This window comes from Camelus ferus, chromosome 3, assembly GCF_009834535.1.
Source record: "Camelus ferus isolate YT-003-E chromosome 3, BCGSAC_Cfer_1.0, whole genome shotgun sequence".
Lineage (NCBI taxonomy): Eukaryota > Metazoa > Chordata > Mammalia > Artiodactyla > Camelidae > Camelus > Camelus ferus.
Window position 1 is genome coordinate 98202718 of NC_045698.1, and position 14179 is coordinate 98216896.

At 42.8% G+C, this 14179-nt stretch overlaps 1 protein-coding gene across 1 annotated transcript; it reads right to left on the reverse strand.

The window, feature by feature from the left end:
- Window positions 1–8925: 8925 nt before the first annotated feature.
- CD14 (CD14 molecule) lies at window positions 8926–11852 on the reverse strand. The gene is made up of 2 exons (XM_014553001.2): window positions 11660–11852; window positions 8926–11571 (listed from the first exon to the last, which is right to left on the reverse strand). The coding sequence occupies exons 1-2, from the start codon at window positions 11660–11662 to the stop codon at window positions 10456–10458; spliced, it is 1119 nt and encodes a 372-aa protein (XP_014408487.1). The 5' UTR covers window positions 11663–11852; the 3' UTR covers window positions 8926–10455.
- Window positions 11853–14179: the final 2327 nt, after the last annotated feature.

Here is a 14179-nt window from a genome sequence, read left to right on the forward strand (position 1 = left end):
GCTCTTCAGGCTGCCCGCAAGCCTCAGGCTCTTTTGCAGCATCACTATGGCCTCGGCTCCCCAGGTGTCCCCTCCCCCAGGGCCTCACCTGCACCAGGCTAAGAGTACTAAGCACAGCATCAGAGCCCCTGAGGGGCAGAGCTTCCTCAAACAGCATCTGCAGCAGCTAAAGTGGAGAAAGGGGTTCAGTGGGAATTGAGAAAGGATTAATCTGTTCTTCCTCATTTCCTGAGGCTGAAGTCTGTGCCTGGCTGTGTGCTGGGTGCTATGGCCATGGTGGCCATGACAGAAATAGCCCCAGCCCTCTTGGTTCGCAGCGAGCCAGACAAGTGAGCAGATATTTTCAGTGGGACTTGCTGTTGGCCCGGGCAGGGACCTACAACAAGTTTCTGAGGCAACTATTTTAGTTTGGGGGCATTTTCATGAAGCCCAAAAACAAAACTTTCAAGTATATTATCATTATTAGTATTACTAAGAACAGTGAGAATTACACCTCCCTGGATATTTGATCTTTGCACACCACCCCTCCCTGACCTCATGGACCCCAGCCTCCTACTTTCCCTGATCTCTCAATAGCTTCGTAGATTGACTATGGCAAAACCACAGGATGCTGTAGGAACCCCAAGAAGGGGCACCTAGTCCAGCCAGGGTGGGGAGGGGAAAGAATCGGAAGGTCTCCTGGAAAGGAGGCAACACCTGAGCCTCATGACAGCTGTGCCTGGTGCCTCATCTGGGACTCACCTGAGGCACGAGCCGTGGCGCCTCTGTTTCCCGACCCCGAAGCAACAGGGCCACACTGTACCCTTGGCCCACCCTGCCCAGCGTCGACTGGGCTCGGGCTAGCAGCTCCTGCTCTGCCTCCTGCAGGGAGACACAGGCACAGCCCCCTGTCTCAGGTGCCCTGACTCAGCCTGCGCTGAGGAAAGGGCTCAGGAAGCACCCAGCACCCACCCTCCTCCCATCGCCCTATCAGACCCCCTACCTCAGCAGCGTAAGAACCCAGGACTCTGTCAAAAGTGATGCATTGTTCCTGTGGACAGGAAACAGTGTCACTCCCACCTCCCCCTGCCTTCACCCACTTCTCATCCCTTCCCATCCCATCTCTACCTGAGTCCCACGCTGAAGCAGGCAGATGCTCTCGGGCCCCTCCAGGAGGAGTGTGCGGCAATAGGTCTCCTCAGGTCCTGAGAAAGGTGGACTTCATATCAACTCTCCTGGGGGAAACTGAAGTCCCAGGACTCTTGAGTCCTGCCCTCAACCTTTGCCTCAGTTCCTCACATGAAATGGCCTCACCCTTCCCCTCTCCCAAGAGGCTCTCCCAGGCTGTACTTCCTCTGAATGACTGGGTGGGGGCTTCTCACCCGATCTTCTCCCTTGATCTACTTCCACCACCACGATCAGCCTGGCCTGGGGGTTGTCAGTGAGGCCTGAGGGGGCTGAGCTGTCCTGGCCCCAACCAGCCCCTGTTCTCACCACCTCTCCGCACTCCATGGCTACTGTGCTGCTCAAATTCCCCTCAATAATTCATCTCCTTGAGCTGAGGGCTCTGGGTGGGGCCTCTAAATAATAATTTATCAAAGGAGGTGACAGTCCCCTTTTCTGAGTAAGTCAGAACATTGCATGGGATTTTTCTTTTTTCCTCTTATGAAAAATGTCAAACAGATATAACTATGGAGAGAGTAATTTAATGAATCTCCAAGCAGTCAGCTTCAGCAATTATCAACTTACAGTCAGTCTTATTTCTTCTGTTCCCCTCTCCACCCTTAGTGGATTCTTTTAAAGTAAATCCCAGACACCTTACATTTCAATTATAGCTATTTCAGTATATATTTATAAAAGAAAATCACACCTTTAAAAATGACAGCTTTATTGAGATATAATTCATATACCATACAACTAACCCATTTAAAGTTTGTTTCAGTAGTTTTTAGTAACTTTGCAAAAATGTGTAACTATCACCACGGTTAATTTTAGAACATTTCCATCACTTTGTTTTTATTTTTTTCTTTTTATTTTTTAATAGAATTATAGTTGATTTACAATGTTGTGTTTGTTTCTGGTGTACAGCATAGTGATCAGTAATATATATGTGTGTATATATATATTCCTTTTCATATTCTTTTTCATTATAGGTTACTACCAGATACTGAAAATAGTTTCCTTTGCTATACAGTAGGACCTTGTTGTTTATTTATTTTACATATAGTTGTTGGTATCTGAAAATCTCGAACTCTCAGTTTATCCCTCCCCATCCCCTTTCCCCTCTGGTAACCATAAATTTGTTTTCTATGTCTGAGACTGTTTCTGTTTTGTAAATAAGTTCTTTTGTGTCATTTTAAAAAAATTCCACATATAAGTGATATCATATGGTATTATTTTTTCTCTTTCTGGCTTACTTCTCTTGGTATGATAATCTCTAGGTTGATTCATGTTGATGCAAATAGCATTATTTCATTCTTTTTATGGCTGAGTAATATTCTATTGTGTATGTATACCACAACTTCTTTGTCTAGTCATCTGTTGATGGATGTTTAGGTTGCTTCCATGTCTTGGCTATTGTAAATAGTGCTGCTATGAACATGTACCTTTTCAAATTAGAGTTTCCTCTGGATGTATGTCCAGGAGTGGGATTGTTGGCTCATATAAGAAGCCTAATTTTAGTTTTTTAAGGAATCTTCATACTGTTTTCCATAGTGGCTGTACCAAACTACATTCCCACGAATAGTGTAGGAGGGTTCCTTATTCTCCACACCCCCTCCAGCATTTATTGTTTGCATTTCCATCACTTTATAAAGAAACGTAGTATCCTTTACTACAACCTCCCTAATCCCACCCTCATTCTGACCTTTAAACAACCGCTAATCTATTTTCTATTTCTATAGATTTGCCTATTCTGAATATTTCATATAAATGGATTCACACAGTATGTGTTCTTTTTGTGACTGGCTTCTTTCAGTGTTTTTCAAGGTTCATCCATGTTGTAGCATGGTCAGTACTTCTTTCCTTTTTATGGCTGAATAATGTTCCGTGTAGGGATGAAATTACTTCTGTCACCAATTACCCAGAATTTGGTCAAACATCACAGGTAATGGCACAGTCCCCATATAACTGTCCTTACTTCAGACACTAGTCTCAAGCTTAGAGGTCCCTAGTCCTACATCTCTCTGATGAGCTATCTACACTTTCAGGTGTTTCCACTACTCCTGCAGGTCCCATAATTTGCTAGAATGACTTACAGAACTCAGGAAAGCGTTATACCTGCTGTAGCTGATACCAATTCTCTGACACCAACTGGATGGCCTACATTTCAACCAAATTCTGACACTAAGTGCCTGGAGTTAGCACCAGATTCCACAAGTTAAAATGCAAGGTCCTCAATGAGACTGCCCTTCTTTCAGATTCCAGCCACAAATGGGATCCCCAGCCTACTTGTAGTACTGCTTGACTTGGCTAGAGATTCAGGGATTCCCATGACCACCCCTTACATTCCATAATTCTGCTAGAATGACTCACAGAACTCAGGAAAGTGCTTTACTTATAATTACCTTCTTTATTATAAAGGATGCAAATGAACAATCAATCAGATGAAGAGGTACATAGAATAAGATCTGGAAGGGTCCTGAGTGCAGGAGCTCCTGTTTCTGTGGAGTCAGGGTGTGACACCTTCCCAGTATAACAATATGTTCACTGACCAGAAAGCTCACTGGCCAGAGTTTTTGGTTGAGATTTCATTACGTAGGCACGATTAATTAAATCATTGGCTATGTGACTGAACTCAACTCCAGCTTTTCAATCTGCGTGGTTGATTTTTTCTTTTTCTTTTCTTTCTTTTTTTTTTCCTTTTTTGTTTCATGGTTGATTTTTTTTCTGGTGAGCAGCCTTCTCCATCCTGAAGCTATCTAAGGGTCCTGCCAGAAGTCACCTCATTAGCATAACAGAGAAACTCCTATTGCTCAGGAAATTCCAAACATTTTTGAAACTCTGTGTCAGTAACTGGAGAGAAAGATCAAATAGTTTCTTTATTATATCACAAGCCTCTCTCAGGTTTTTCACCAAGGATCCCTTTTAGTCAAAAGTATCACACCTGTCTGATCATCTACATCTGGTATAGCATTTATAGAACAGGCAGAGCAATAGTAACAAGATGCATACGGCTGACATTTGGAGGAATCAGTATGGGGCAAGCATAGGATGCTTGTGTTTTCCCATACATCTGACAATAAATTTTGATTTTATAGTCTTACCAACAATGCCAGTGTGATATCTCATTGTGTAGATGTTGCGTGAAAAATAAGAGTAATTAATTCAGTTCATCATCATATTTTATGATCAAAATGTCTCCCAGGGCAAAGCCACTCAGATTCTTGTCAGGTTCCAAAAGCAAAAGTGTTCCCAGGATTATATGGCTTCACCTTCAGACATCTGGTATAAATGAACTAAGAGATAGCATCTTGTTCTCTGAGCCTCTTCTGAAGTGTGTAATATTGGATTTCCCTCTTTGCATAACCTATTTGTTCATTCCTTTGCTCTCAGCTACCATTACGCATTCTAAAGTTCTTATGGATTTCAACAGATGCTGAATAGTCAAAACAGTCTTAAAAAAGAGGAACAGAATTGAAGGACTCACACTTTTGGATTTCAAAACTTACTGTGAAGCAACTGTAATCAAGACATTGTGGGAGAAAAATAAAAAGACATTGTGGTACTAGCATAAGAACAAACAGAGATCAGTGGGAGAGAAGTGAGAGTCCAGAAATAAACCCATGACTCTACGGGCAGCTAATTTGACAAGGATGTCAGGAACATTCAATGAGGAAAGACTGATTTCTTTTTTTTTTATCTGGAGGAGGTAATTACCTTTATTTATTTATTCTTAGAGGAGGTATTGGGGATTGAACCCAGGACCTCATCCATGCTAAGCATGTGCTCTAACACGAGCTATACCCTCCCCCTGTAGGAAAGACTGATCTTTTTAACAAATGGCACTGGGACACTTGGATACCCAGATACAGATGAATGAAGTTGGACCCTTATTTCAGACCATATATAAGAATTAACTTAAATGGGTCAGTTTCCTAAATCTAAGAGCTAAAAGTATAAAACTCTTAGAATTAAAATACAGAAGTTAATCCTCATGACCTATAATCTGGCAATTAATTCTTAGATATGACACCAAAAGCAAGTGCAAGAAAAGAAAACATGATAAACTGGATTTCATCAAAACTGATAACTTTTGTGCATCAAAAGATGTTATCAAAAAGATGAAAATACAACATACAAAATGGGAGAAAATGTTTGCAAACTATATACGATAATGATCTAGCATCCAGGATATATAGAGAACTCCTACAACTCAGCAACAAAAAGACAACCCAAGTTAAAAAATGGGGAAAAGACTTGAATAGCCATTTCTACAAAGAAGATATACACAGTACATGAAAAAATGCTCAATATCATTATATGTTGGTGAAATGCAAAAAGACAACAATCAAAAACTAGGCAAAGAATGTGAATAGACAGTTCTCCAAAGAAGCTATACAAATGACCAACAAGCATGTGAAAAGATGCTCAAAATCATCCATAATTAAAGAAATGTAGGGGAGGGTATGGCTCAGTGGTGGAATGTGTGCCTAACAGGCATGGGTCCTGGGTTCAATCCTCAGTACATCCATTAGAATAAGTAAATAAAACCTAATTACCTCTCCCCACAAATGCAGTACTGTATGTCAATTACATCTAAATGAAACTGGAAGGAAAATAAAGTTTTTAAAAATAAATGCAAATCAAAAGCATAATGAGGTACCACTTCACATCCACTGGTATGGCTCTAATAAGAAGAAAAAATAAAACTGGTTGCTGAGAATATTGACAAATAAGAACCCTCATACATTGCTGATGGGAATGTAATATGGTACAGTCAGTGTGGAAAACAGTTTGGCAGTTCCTCCAAAGGTTAAACATATAATTACCATATGATCCAGCAATACTACCTGGATATATATGCAAAAAAATTGAAAAAGTGTATGTAAACAAATTTGTGTACCAAAATGTTCATTGCAGCATCATTCATAGTAGCCAAAAAGTGTCCACCAACAGATGAATGAATGAACAAAATGTAGTTTATACACACAATGGAGTGCTATACAGCCATAAACAGTAATGAAGTACTGACACATGCTATAACATAGACGAACCTTGAAAACATTATGCTAAGTGAAATAAGCCAGACACAAAAAGACAAATATTGTATGATCCCACTTAAATTAAATATGTAGAATAGGCAAATGTACAGAGACAGCAAGTAGATTACACATTCCCAGGCTCTAGGGGGAGGGGATTGGAGAGTATTTGCTTAAGAGGTACAGAGTTTCTGTTTGGGATGATGAAAAAATTTGGAAATTGTAGTGATGGTTGCACAATATTGTGAATGTAATTAATGCCACTGTACAGTACACTTAAAAATGATAAAATGGCAGGGAGGGTATAGGTATAGCTCAGTGGTAGGGTGCATGTTTAATATGCACCAGCTTCTGGGTTCAATCCCTGCTGTGTCCAGCGCAGCTCGGCATCATGTCTGAGGACCAGTGATGCAAGACTTAAGAAACAAAGAGACAAAGTAAAGAGCGAAGATGGGACAAGGGGATTCAAGATCTCATGGATCTAGAGCCCTGAAAGCCTGGTCAACATCATATTTATTAGGAGTATATAGCTCAGAGAAATATGCGATCAAAGAGGTGGGGCCTTTTTTTTTTTTTTTTTTTTTTTGAGGTGGGGCTTTAGATATTCCACACGATAAAGCACTAAATTCTGCTTACTGGTTAACTGATTAATTTCAGGCCAATCCCTTCCAGGAACAATCACCCTCCTGGGGGTATGCAAAATTTCTGAGTCTATCCTCTCATTGCCTCTGGGACATCTCAGGATAGCAAGTACTTCCCCTGGGTTCAACAGCATGCTTTCATGCCAGAACAAAGTTCTGTTAATGGATCTTCTGGCTTTCCAAGACCATCTATTGTTTCACCCTGAGAAAATATCTGCCCTCCTTCATGCCCTTATGGTTAATATCAGGATTGCTCATCACAAATTTTCTTTTTCTTTTTTTTCTTTTTGTGAAGTGGAAGTTGTTTTATTTTAATACTAGGAAGAAGGAGGTATAGCAAGTGATTATTACAATTCTGAGACATTCTAACAGCTGACGTATTTTGAAGGCTTGTTATAAGAAAATGATTACATTTAACCACAAATTTTCTTTAGCATAATATGTGCTATAGATCGTCTACTGCGCAAAATATTAGAACAAAGCAAGCATGTGTATTTTAAGTAAGCAAGTGTGAATATAATATTTTAAGCTCATGGAAATTTAGGAGCAGCTTGTTTTCTAGTTCCTTGTTTTCCAGCAGCTTGTTTCCCAGCAAATCCCCAGTACCTCCATTAAAAAAAAAAAAAAAAAAGAATAAATGGCAAAAAAAGATTAAATGGCAAATTTATTATATATAATTTTAGCAGAATAAAGAAGATATATATAGCTTATTCCCATCTGCATACAGTCATGCTATTCCCTCATCTTAATGAACATGACATTATACTCAATAGTAAAAGACTGAAAACTTTCTAAGATCAGGAACAAGACAAGGATACCCACTTTTGCCACTTCTATTTAACATAGTACTGGCTATCCTAGCCAAAGAAGTTAGGCAGGAAAAAGAAATAAAAGGCATCCAACTCAAAGGAAGAAGTAAAATTATCTTTGCTCACAGATGACATGATCTTATATGTAGAAAATCCCCAGAATTCCACACACCCAAGAACTGTTAGAACTGATAAATGAATTCAGCAAAGCTAAAGGATACAAAATTGACAAACAAAATCCAATGAGTTTTGTAAAAAACAAAGCAAACAAACAAACAAACAAAACCCCATAAACAGAAACCTCAATTAATTAAATAGAGTTGGGAGACCAGAAAGGAGAGCCTTCATGCCCTGAGACCCTAGCAGAGCCCAAGAGTAAGAAGAAAGATTCCTTTTTCACTGGCAAAGACCAGCCAGTAAAAAGCCACAGACTCTGTTTATTATACCCTCCCAACTTCCTTTTTCTCTGTGTAAAAACATCCTTCTTCCTTTGCAGTACAGGAACTTGTGTGTGGTTCACTGTGGTTGCAGACCTTGAACTGCAACTGTCTGCCAATCCCAAAGATACTTATCTTTGCAGGACAAATATCAAGCAGTCTATTTGTTTCAGGTCAGAAATTTCTCTATATGAACAATAAACAATCTGGAAAGGAAATTAAGAAAAACAATTCCATTTACAACAGCATTGAAAAGAATAAAATACTTAGGAATTAACCAAAGAGATGAAAGACTTGTATAATGGAAACCACAAAACATTGCTGAAAGAATTGAAGAAGACACAAATAAATGGAAAATCATCCCATGTTCATGGGTTAGAAGACTTAATATTGTTAGGATAGCAACACTCCCCTGAGAAATCTACAGATTTAATGAAATCCCTATCAAAATCCAATGGCATTTTTTGTAGAAAGAAAAGTCCATCCTAAGATTCATATGGAATCTTAAGGGACCCCCAATAGCCAAAACAAATCTTGAAAATAAAAAGAATAAAGTTGGAGATCTCACACTTTCTGATTTCGTAACTTATTACAAAGCTTTTGTAATCACAACAGTGTAGTACTGGCAAAAAGAGATTTATATTAACCAATGGAATTGAATAGAGTCCAGAAATAAAACCTCACGTATATGGTCAAATGATTTTTGACAAAGGTACCAGTACCATTCAATGTCTTTTCAAACAATGGCATCTGGGAAACTGTCTATCCACATGCAAAAATGTGGGAGGTGGAGATATTGAATGATATTTTCCGAACTGATAAAGAACTTTGAGACTGAAAAATGAAGCGAACAACTCCAAGCAAGCAATCTTGAAGTTTATTGCGGGTACTTACTTACAGCCGCATTACTTACATAATCACAGCTGCACTCTGCAAAGGGGTACCCGGGATTTAAATGCGCCAAAGCTAAAAATAGAATTTGACTACCAAGTAAGAAGCACATCTGCGTTCAAGGGAACCGGGGCTTTTTCCTCCATGGGGCTCTCATGATCATTAACCAACTGTGTCAGCAAAAGGCATTTTTCCAGTTTTCACAACAGATGAAGGCAAGAGTAAAAGTTGATAGGAAAGCCATCTGGCTTGGTCTCACTCTTTGCAACTGGACTAAAGCTCCTGCAGAAAGAGGAGGGTGCAGGACTGCAGGCCTAAGGTAGAGCTGACAAAATGGAGTCAGTGTGGTTCAGCCACACAGATTGACAGTTTATTTAGCTGTCCCTATGATTCTTTGAATCTGTGGTCTGATGGCCTTTGTAACTCTCCCATCAATGTTCATTTGCATTCCCCATTCCTATCTGTGTGGTTCTGGACACTGGAGGGAGGCAGTCTGGAGGGCTGTGTTTACCTGCCTCCTCCCACTCCTCTTGAGGTCCCCCTTGAGGCAGATATCTCCACCTCTGATAAATGTGGCTGCCTCCCTGATGCAATGAAGAAGGGACCCTTGGAAGGAACAGTGCCTCTTGGCTGATGTCCTGGGTCTCTGAGACAAGAGACAATGTGGTTCAGAGGACATACATTGTTAATTGTCCTGTGAAGGGTCCAAGGAGCTGTGAAGGGTCTAAGATATTATCTATTTGCAAATCAGAGAGCCAGCCTGAAACAATTTTATTCACATATACTAACTTAATCATAAGATCCCTGGTTCAGAGACAGACTGTTAAATGACAGAGTCTTGCATCAGTTCCCCATCCTCAAATTCCCCATTAGATGATACAGTGAAAGTCAGCGTAGCTGTATGTGCAGAGGGACTTTACACTACAGGAGAGGAATCCTGAAATTATAAAACTCAGAGTTTATGTAGAACAAGTGGCATAGTTGTGTCTCCTCCCTAGGGGACGGGGGAAAGAAAGAATAAGCAAGTGGCTCTGGGTTTTATTACCTTGGGAAAGGAGCAGCTGGCTCTTAGAAAGTGCACTGGAGAGGAGACATTCTGTATCATCCTAGGAATGTTTATGATTCAGACATCTTAACAAAGGTGCCAGTAATCTGCTTAGAAAGACCCCACTGAACAGAAACCCTTGGTTCTCCCACGCAGGCCTAGACAGGCAACATTTCCCTGCCCCTTCTGCCTCTGCAGTTCTTTTCTAAGTTAGGGCAGGTATGGTTTCTAGGGAGTTAGTCTGAAGAAAGTTTAAGTGTAATGGAGTTCCTATACAGCAATGTGCCCAGCACATAGCAGACACCCAGTAAATACGTGTTGAGTGAATGACACGGACCATTGTTTAAGATTTTAATGAAGATGGGGGTAGAGGGTGGGTTGGTTGAGACGTCCTGACGAGGCTCCCCAGAAGCCAGGGCACTCTGAGGCCAATGGATTGTTCTCCCCTGGGCTTCAGGCATAGCCCCGGGCTCCTTGAAGCAGCGCCAGAGTTCCAGACACGCCCACGGTCAAGGCGGAACGCGCACAGGCTGGGACCACCCCAGAGGGCATCGGGTCTTCTTGGTGCTTGAGGGCTCCAGGGTCCAGTAAGGGATTCCCATCCAGTGTCAGGTTACTCACCTCTGGCAGTTCGTCTGGCCGTGGCGCTCTGTTCAGCCTGTTGCAGCTGAGATCAAGCACGCTGAGTTTGGGCGGCAGTCCTTTAGGCACTTGCTCCAGCCCAGCGAACGACAAATTGAGAGAGTTCAGTGTGCGGGGCCAGACACACCGGGGATCGTCCGAGGCGGCGGCGCGCAGCGAGTTGTGACTGAGATCCAGACGGTGTAGTTGCACACCCGCCGCCGCCAGCGCTGCGCACACTCCGCTGGGCGTCTCCATCCCCGCGTTGCGTAGCGCCAGATCCTGGAGGGCCGGGAACTTGTGAGGACAGAGGGCCGTAGTCAGCCCGCGCTCGCTCAGTCCAGGATTGTCAGACAGGTCTAGGGTGGTAAGGGTCGGGAAGGTGCGGAGCTGTGCGCAAGAGAAAGCAAGCGGATGTGTTTGCGCAATGTTCAGTACCCTGAGGCCCGGCTTGAGCCACTGCTGCAGTTTGCTGAGCCACGCACCTCCTGTTGCCCAGGACACGTTATGGATTCTGAGGGTAGAGAGTGCTGGCCCAGGGTCTTTCACAGGCGGCGGCGGCAGCAGGCTGGTTACCTCCAGGTCCTCCAGCGTCAGTTCCTTTAGGCGTGAATACCCGAGCACATGCAGGACGGCGACCAGAAGCTGAGAGGGAACCTGTGCAGCGCCCACCGTGAGCCGCCGCAATCGCAGAGCCCTGACCATGTCAACATACTGCTTCGGGTCGGAGTTGGCTTTCTTTAGAAACTGTTCCAGGCTGCGGCCACCTCCACGAATCTCCACCTCGACGGCAACCATACACTGCAAGGCACTGGACCAGTCAGGCTCCGGATCCGTGAAGTTGCAGACGCAGCGGAAATCTTCATCGTCCAGTTGGCAGGGTTCCAGTTCGTCCGCAGACACGCGCAGCAGTGGCAGCAGCAGCAGCAGTAGGTAGGGCACAGGCGCCTAGGAAGACGGGGGAGGTTAAGGAGGCCCCTGCTGCCCCTGAGGTTTCCCGAGTAGACCCTATTCGGCCCCAAGAACATACACTTACCATGGTCGATGTGTCCTCAGAGCCTCTGGGTCTCCAGCTGGCTGGCTGGCTCTCGGAAGGGCTGTAACTTCTTTCCTGTCTGGCGACACTCGCCGGCTTCCAGTCTCCACAAACGTCCTAAATCTTTGGCAACCTCGAAGAGTTTATGTAACCCTGAGATGTCACTTTGTTCCCTCCTCTTTGAACCCTGTCACTCTCCACTTCTCTTCCTCCCAACCACCCCATTCCGTACCATTCCGGGAAATTTTGCAATGAAGCATGTTGCCAGGAGAGGGGCCATAAGAGGAAGGATCTTGCAAGTCGTCTAGGGCCCTCTGTGGCAGGCTTCGCCCTGATGACTCAGGCGCCCCCAGACTTGTCTGGGTTGGAGAAAGGATCCCCACTGCCTCAGGCTGGGACTCTCACCTCCCCTGCCTATATCCCTGACTCAACTGGTAGTTTCCTTGACTTTTCCCTAGACTTGGTGGTTACTATTGCCCTCCTGTCACCCAAGTCCTCTGATATTTAACTGGATATTTTGTGGAAGAGATTACAAACTTCATCTATTGACTTGAAGGGCTAGAATTAGGTTTAATAGAAGGAAGTTCTGAAGAACAACTCCCCACTCACAACCCCCCTTTTTAACTGACAGCTGGCAGTTCTTAAAATTTGTTTATTAAGAAAGTAACAGTTTTTTAAAAATTGAAGTATAGTTGATGTACAATATTACATAAATTACAGATATACAATATAGTGATTTACAACTTTAAAGTAATAGCTTTCTTAAAAGTAGAGGTGTTTAACAGAGACACGTTCGGCTAAGTCACTACCTCTCTTAGAGCTTCCACTTCCCCATCCCGAAATTGAGAAACAAGATGTTTCTGATATAATTTTCTCGCTTGGACCTAGCTCCCTGCCCCCCACCCAGCACAAATCGTACGTCCTAGGAAGGAAAGTCTGGACCTATGTTGAATGAGGATTAACTAGTAGCTCACCTGTTTTGTCAAGGGAAAAAAGGAGGTGTCCTAAGAGGGTGGGAAAATGTTACTGAAGCAGGTTTGCTTGTCCAATGTGCAGTAACCCAAATGCTGAGAAGCTAAAGTTTGCAGCAGAGAAAGAGTTTATTCACAAGACATCCAAATGAGGACCAGGGAGAACAAATCTCAGATCTGCCTCCCTGAAGGCGAGGGGCTTCGGATATTTATGAGTGAAGGATATAGGGTGGTTGGAGGTGCAGGGGAAGGTGACCAGAGACAGGAAAAAGATGAGGAAATAAATCATTGCTCACTCAGGTGTGTCTGAGTTACATGCTTCTTATGGTTCACATTTTTGGAAAATGGTGGCATTAGCATGGGGAGAGTTTTGGCCCTCTGACCTCACACAGGGCCAGTTGGAGGGTGGTGATTCCAACCAGTCTTAATCAGCTGGAATGTGAACTGGACAAGAACTGACTCTAAGTTCCTGAAAATCAACTTAAACAGCCATTACTATAGCAACCCATATTTCAGAGGGGGGCAGTTACTCACTGGGGGGCAGTTAAAGGAGTCTTGTGACATATTGTCTAAGCTACATGAGGGTATGTAAATTTGCAGGAACAATTAAGGTGAGCTTGATTGGTGAAGTCAGGTTACATAGTATTATTTATTAAGCAAGTTACACTTCGAGGGATCTAATTGATGACTGCCCTCAGTTTCAGAAAAGCTATGCCTTTATTTATTTATTTATTTATTTATTTATTGGTCTTTTTTTCCCTCCCTTTTAATACCTGAATGTTAAATTTCAAAATCACACTTTTTTTTTTTTTCAGAAAGGCTATGCTTTTAAAACAGCCCTCATAAGTCTGAACTTCTGTATTTCTAGGTAAAGGGCTACATCAAAAATTTTTGAATTCTTACTTTCCTATTTTCCAGAAGCAGCTTCACATCTGCCCCCAGTCCAAACAATGAGGCTTCATCAGACCACACTGCCCTCTGTGTATCCTGTTGGTCATGCTCTTATACCCTAAGCCATGCTTAAAGGCCAGACCAGGTCACTGGGACATCCCTGAGGACCAAGATATGAGTATAGCTCAGTGTTAAATACACTAACTCTGCAGTTAGACAACCAGAGTTGGAATCCCAGCTCGACCACTGAGGTTGCAACAGTAGCCCTTTATTATTTTCTTCATCAGAGTCTCTGCATTCAGAAGACTCAGGCCACTAAAGCCTGGCTCCTCAGCAAATTCCATCACCTTAGGGAAGACACTCTGGATGAGGGGTCCAAGCTAAAGGGTCAACAATGGTTTTGCAAAGATTTGGACTCACACCTTGATTCAAAAAATATCTATCATTTATCTATAAAAGTGCCAGGGCTGCTGCAAGCCCTGGGGTGCAGACATAACCATCATATACTCCCTCAAGCACTCTAGTAGGTGATGGAGGCAAACACGGACCCAGAACTACAGTCCACAGTGAAGAGGAATCTTACAGAGGAGAAAACAAGGACTTGTGGGAGCTCTAGAGAAAGGAACAGCTAGCCCCAGCTAGGACATGGGGCTGTTTC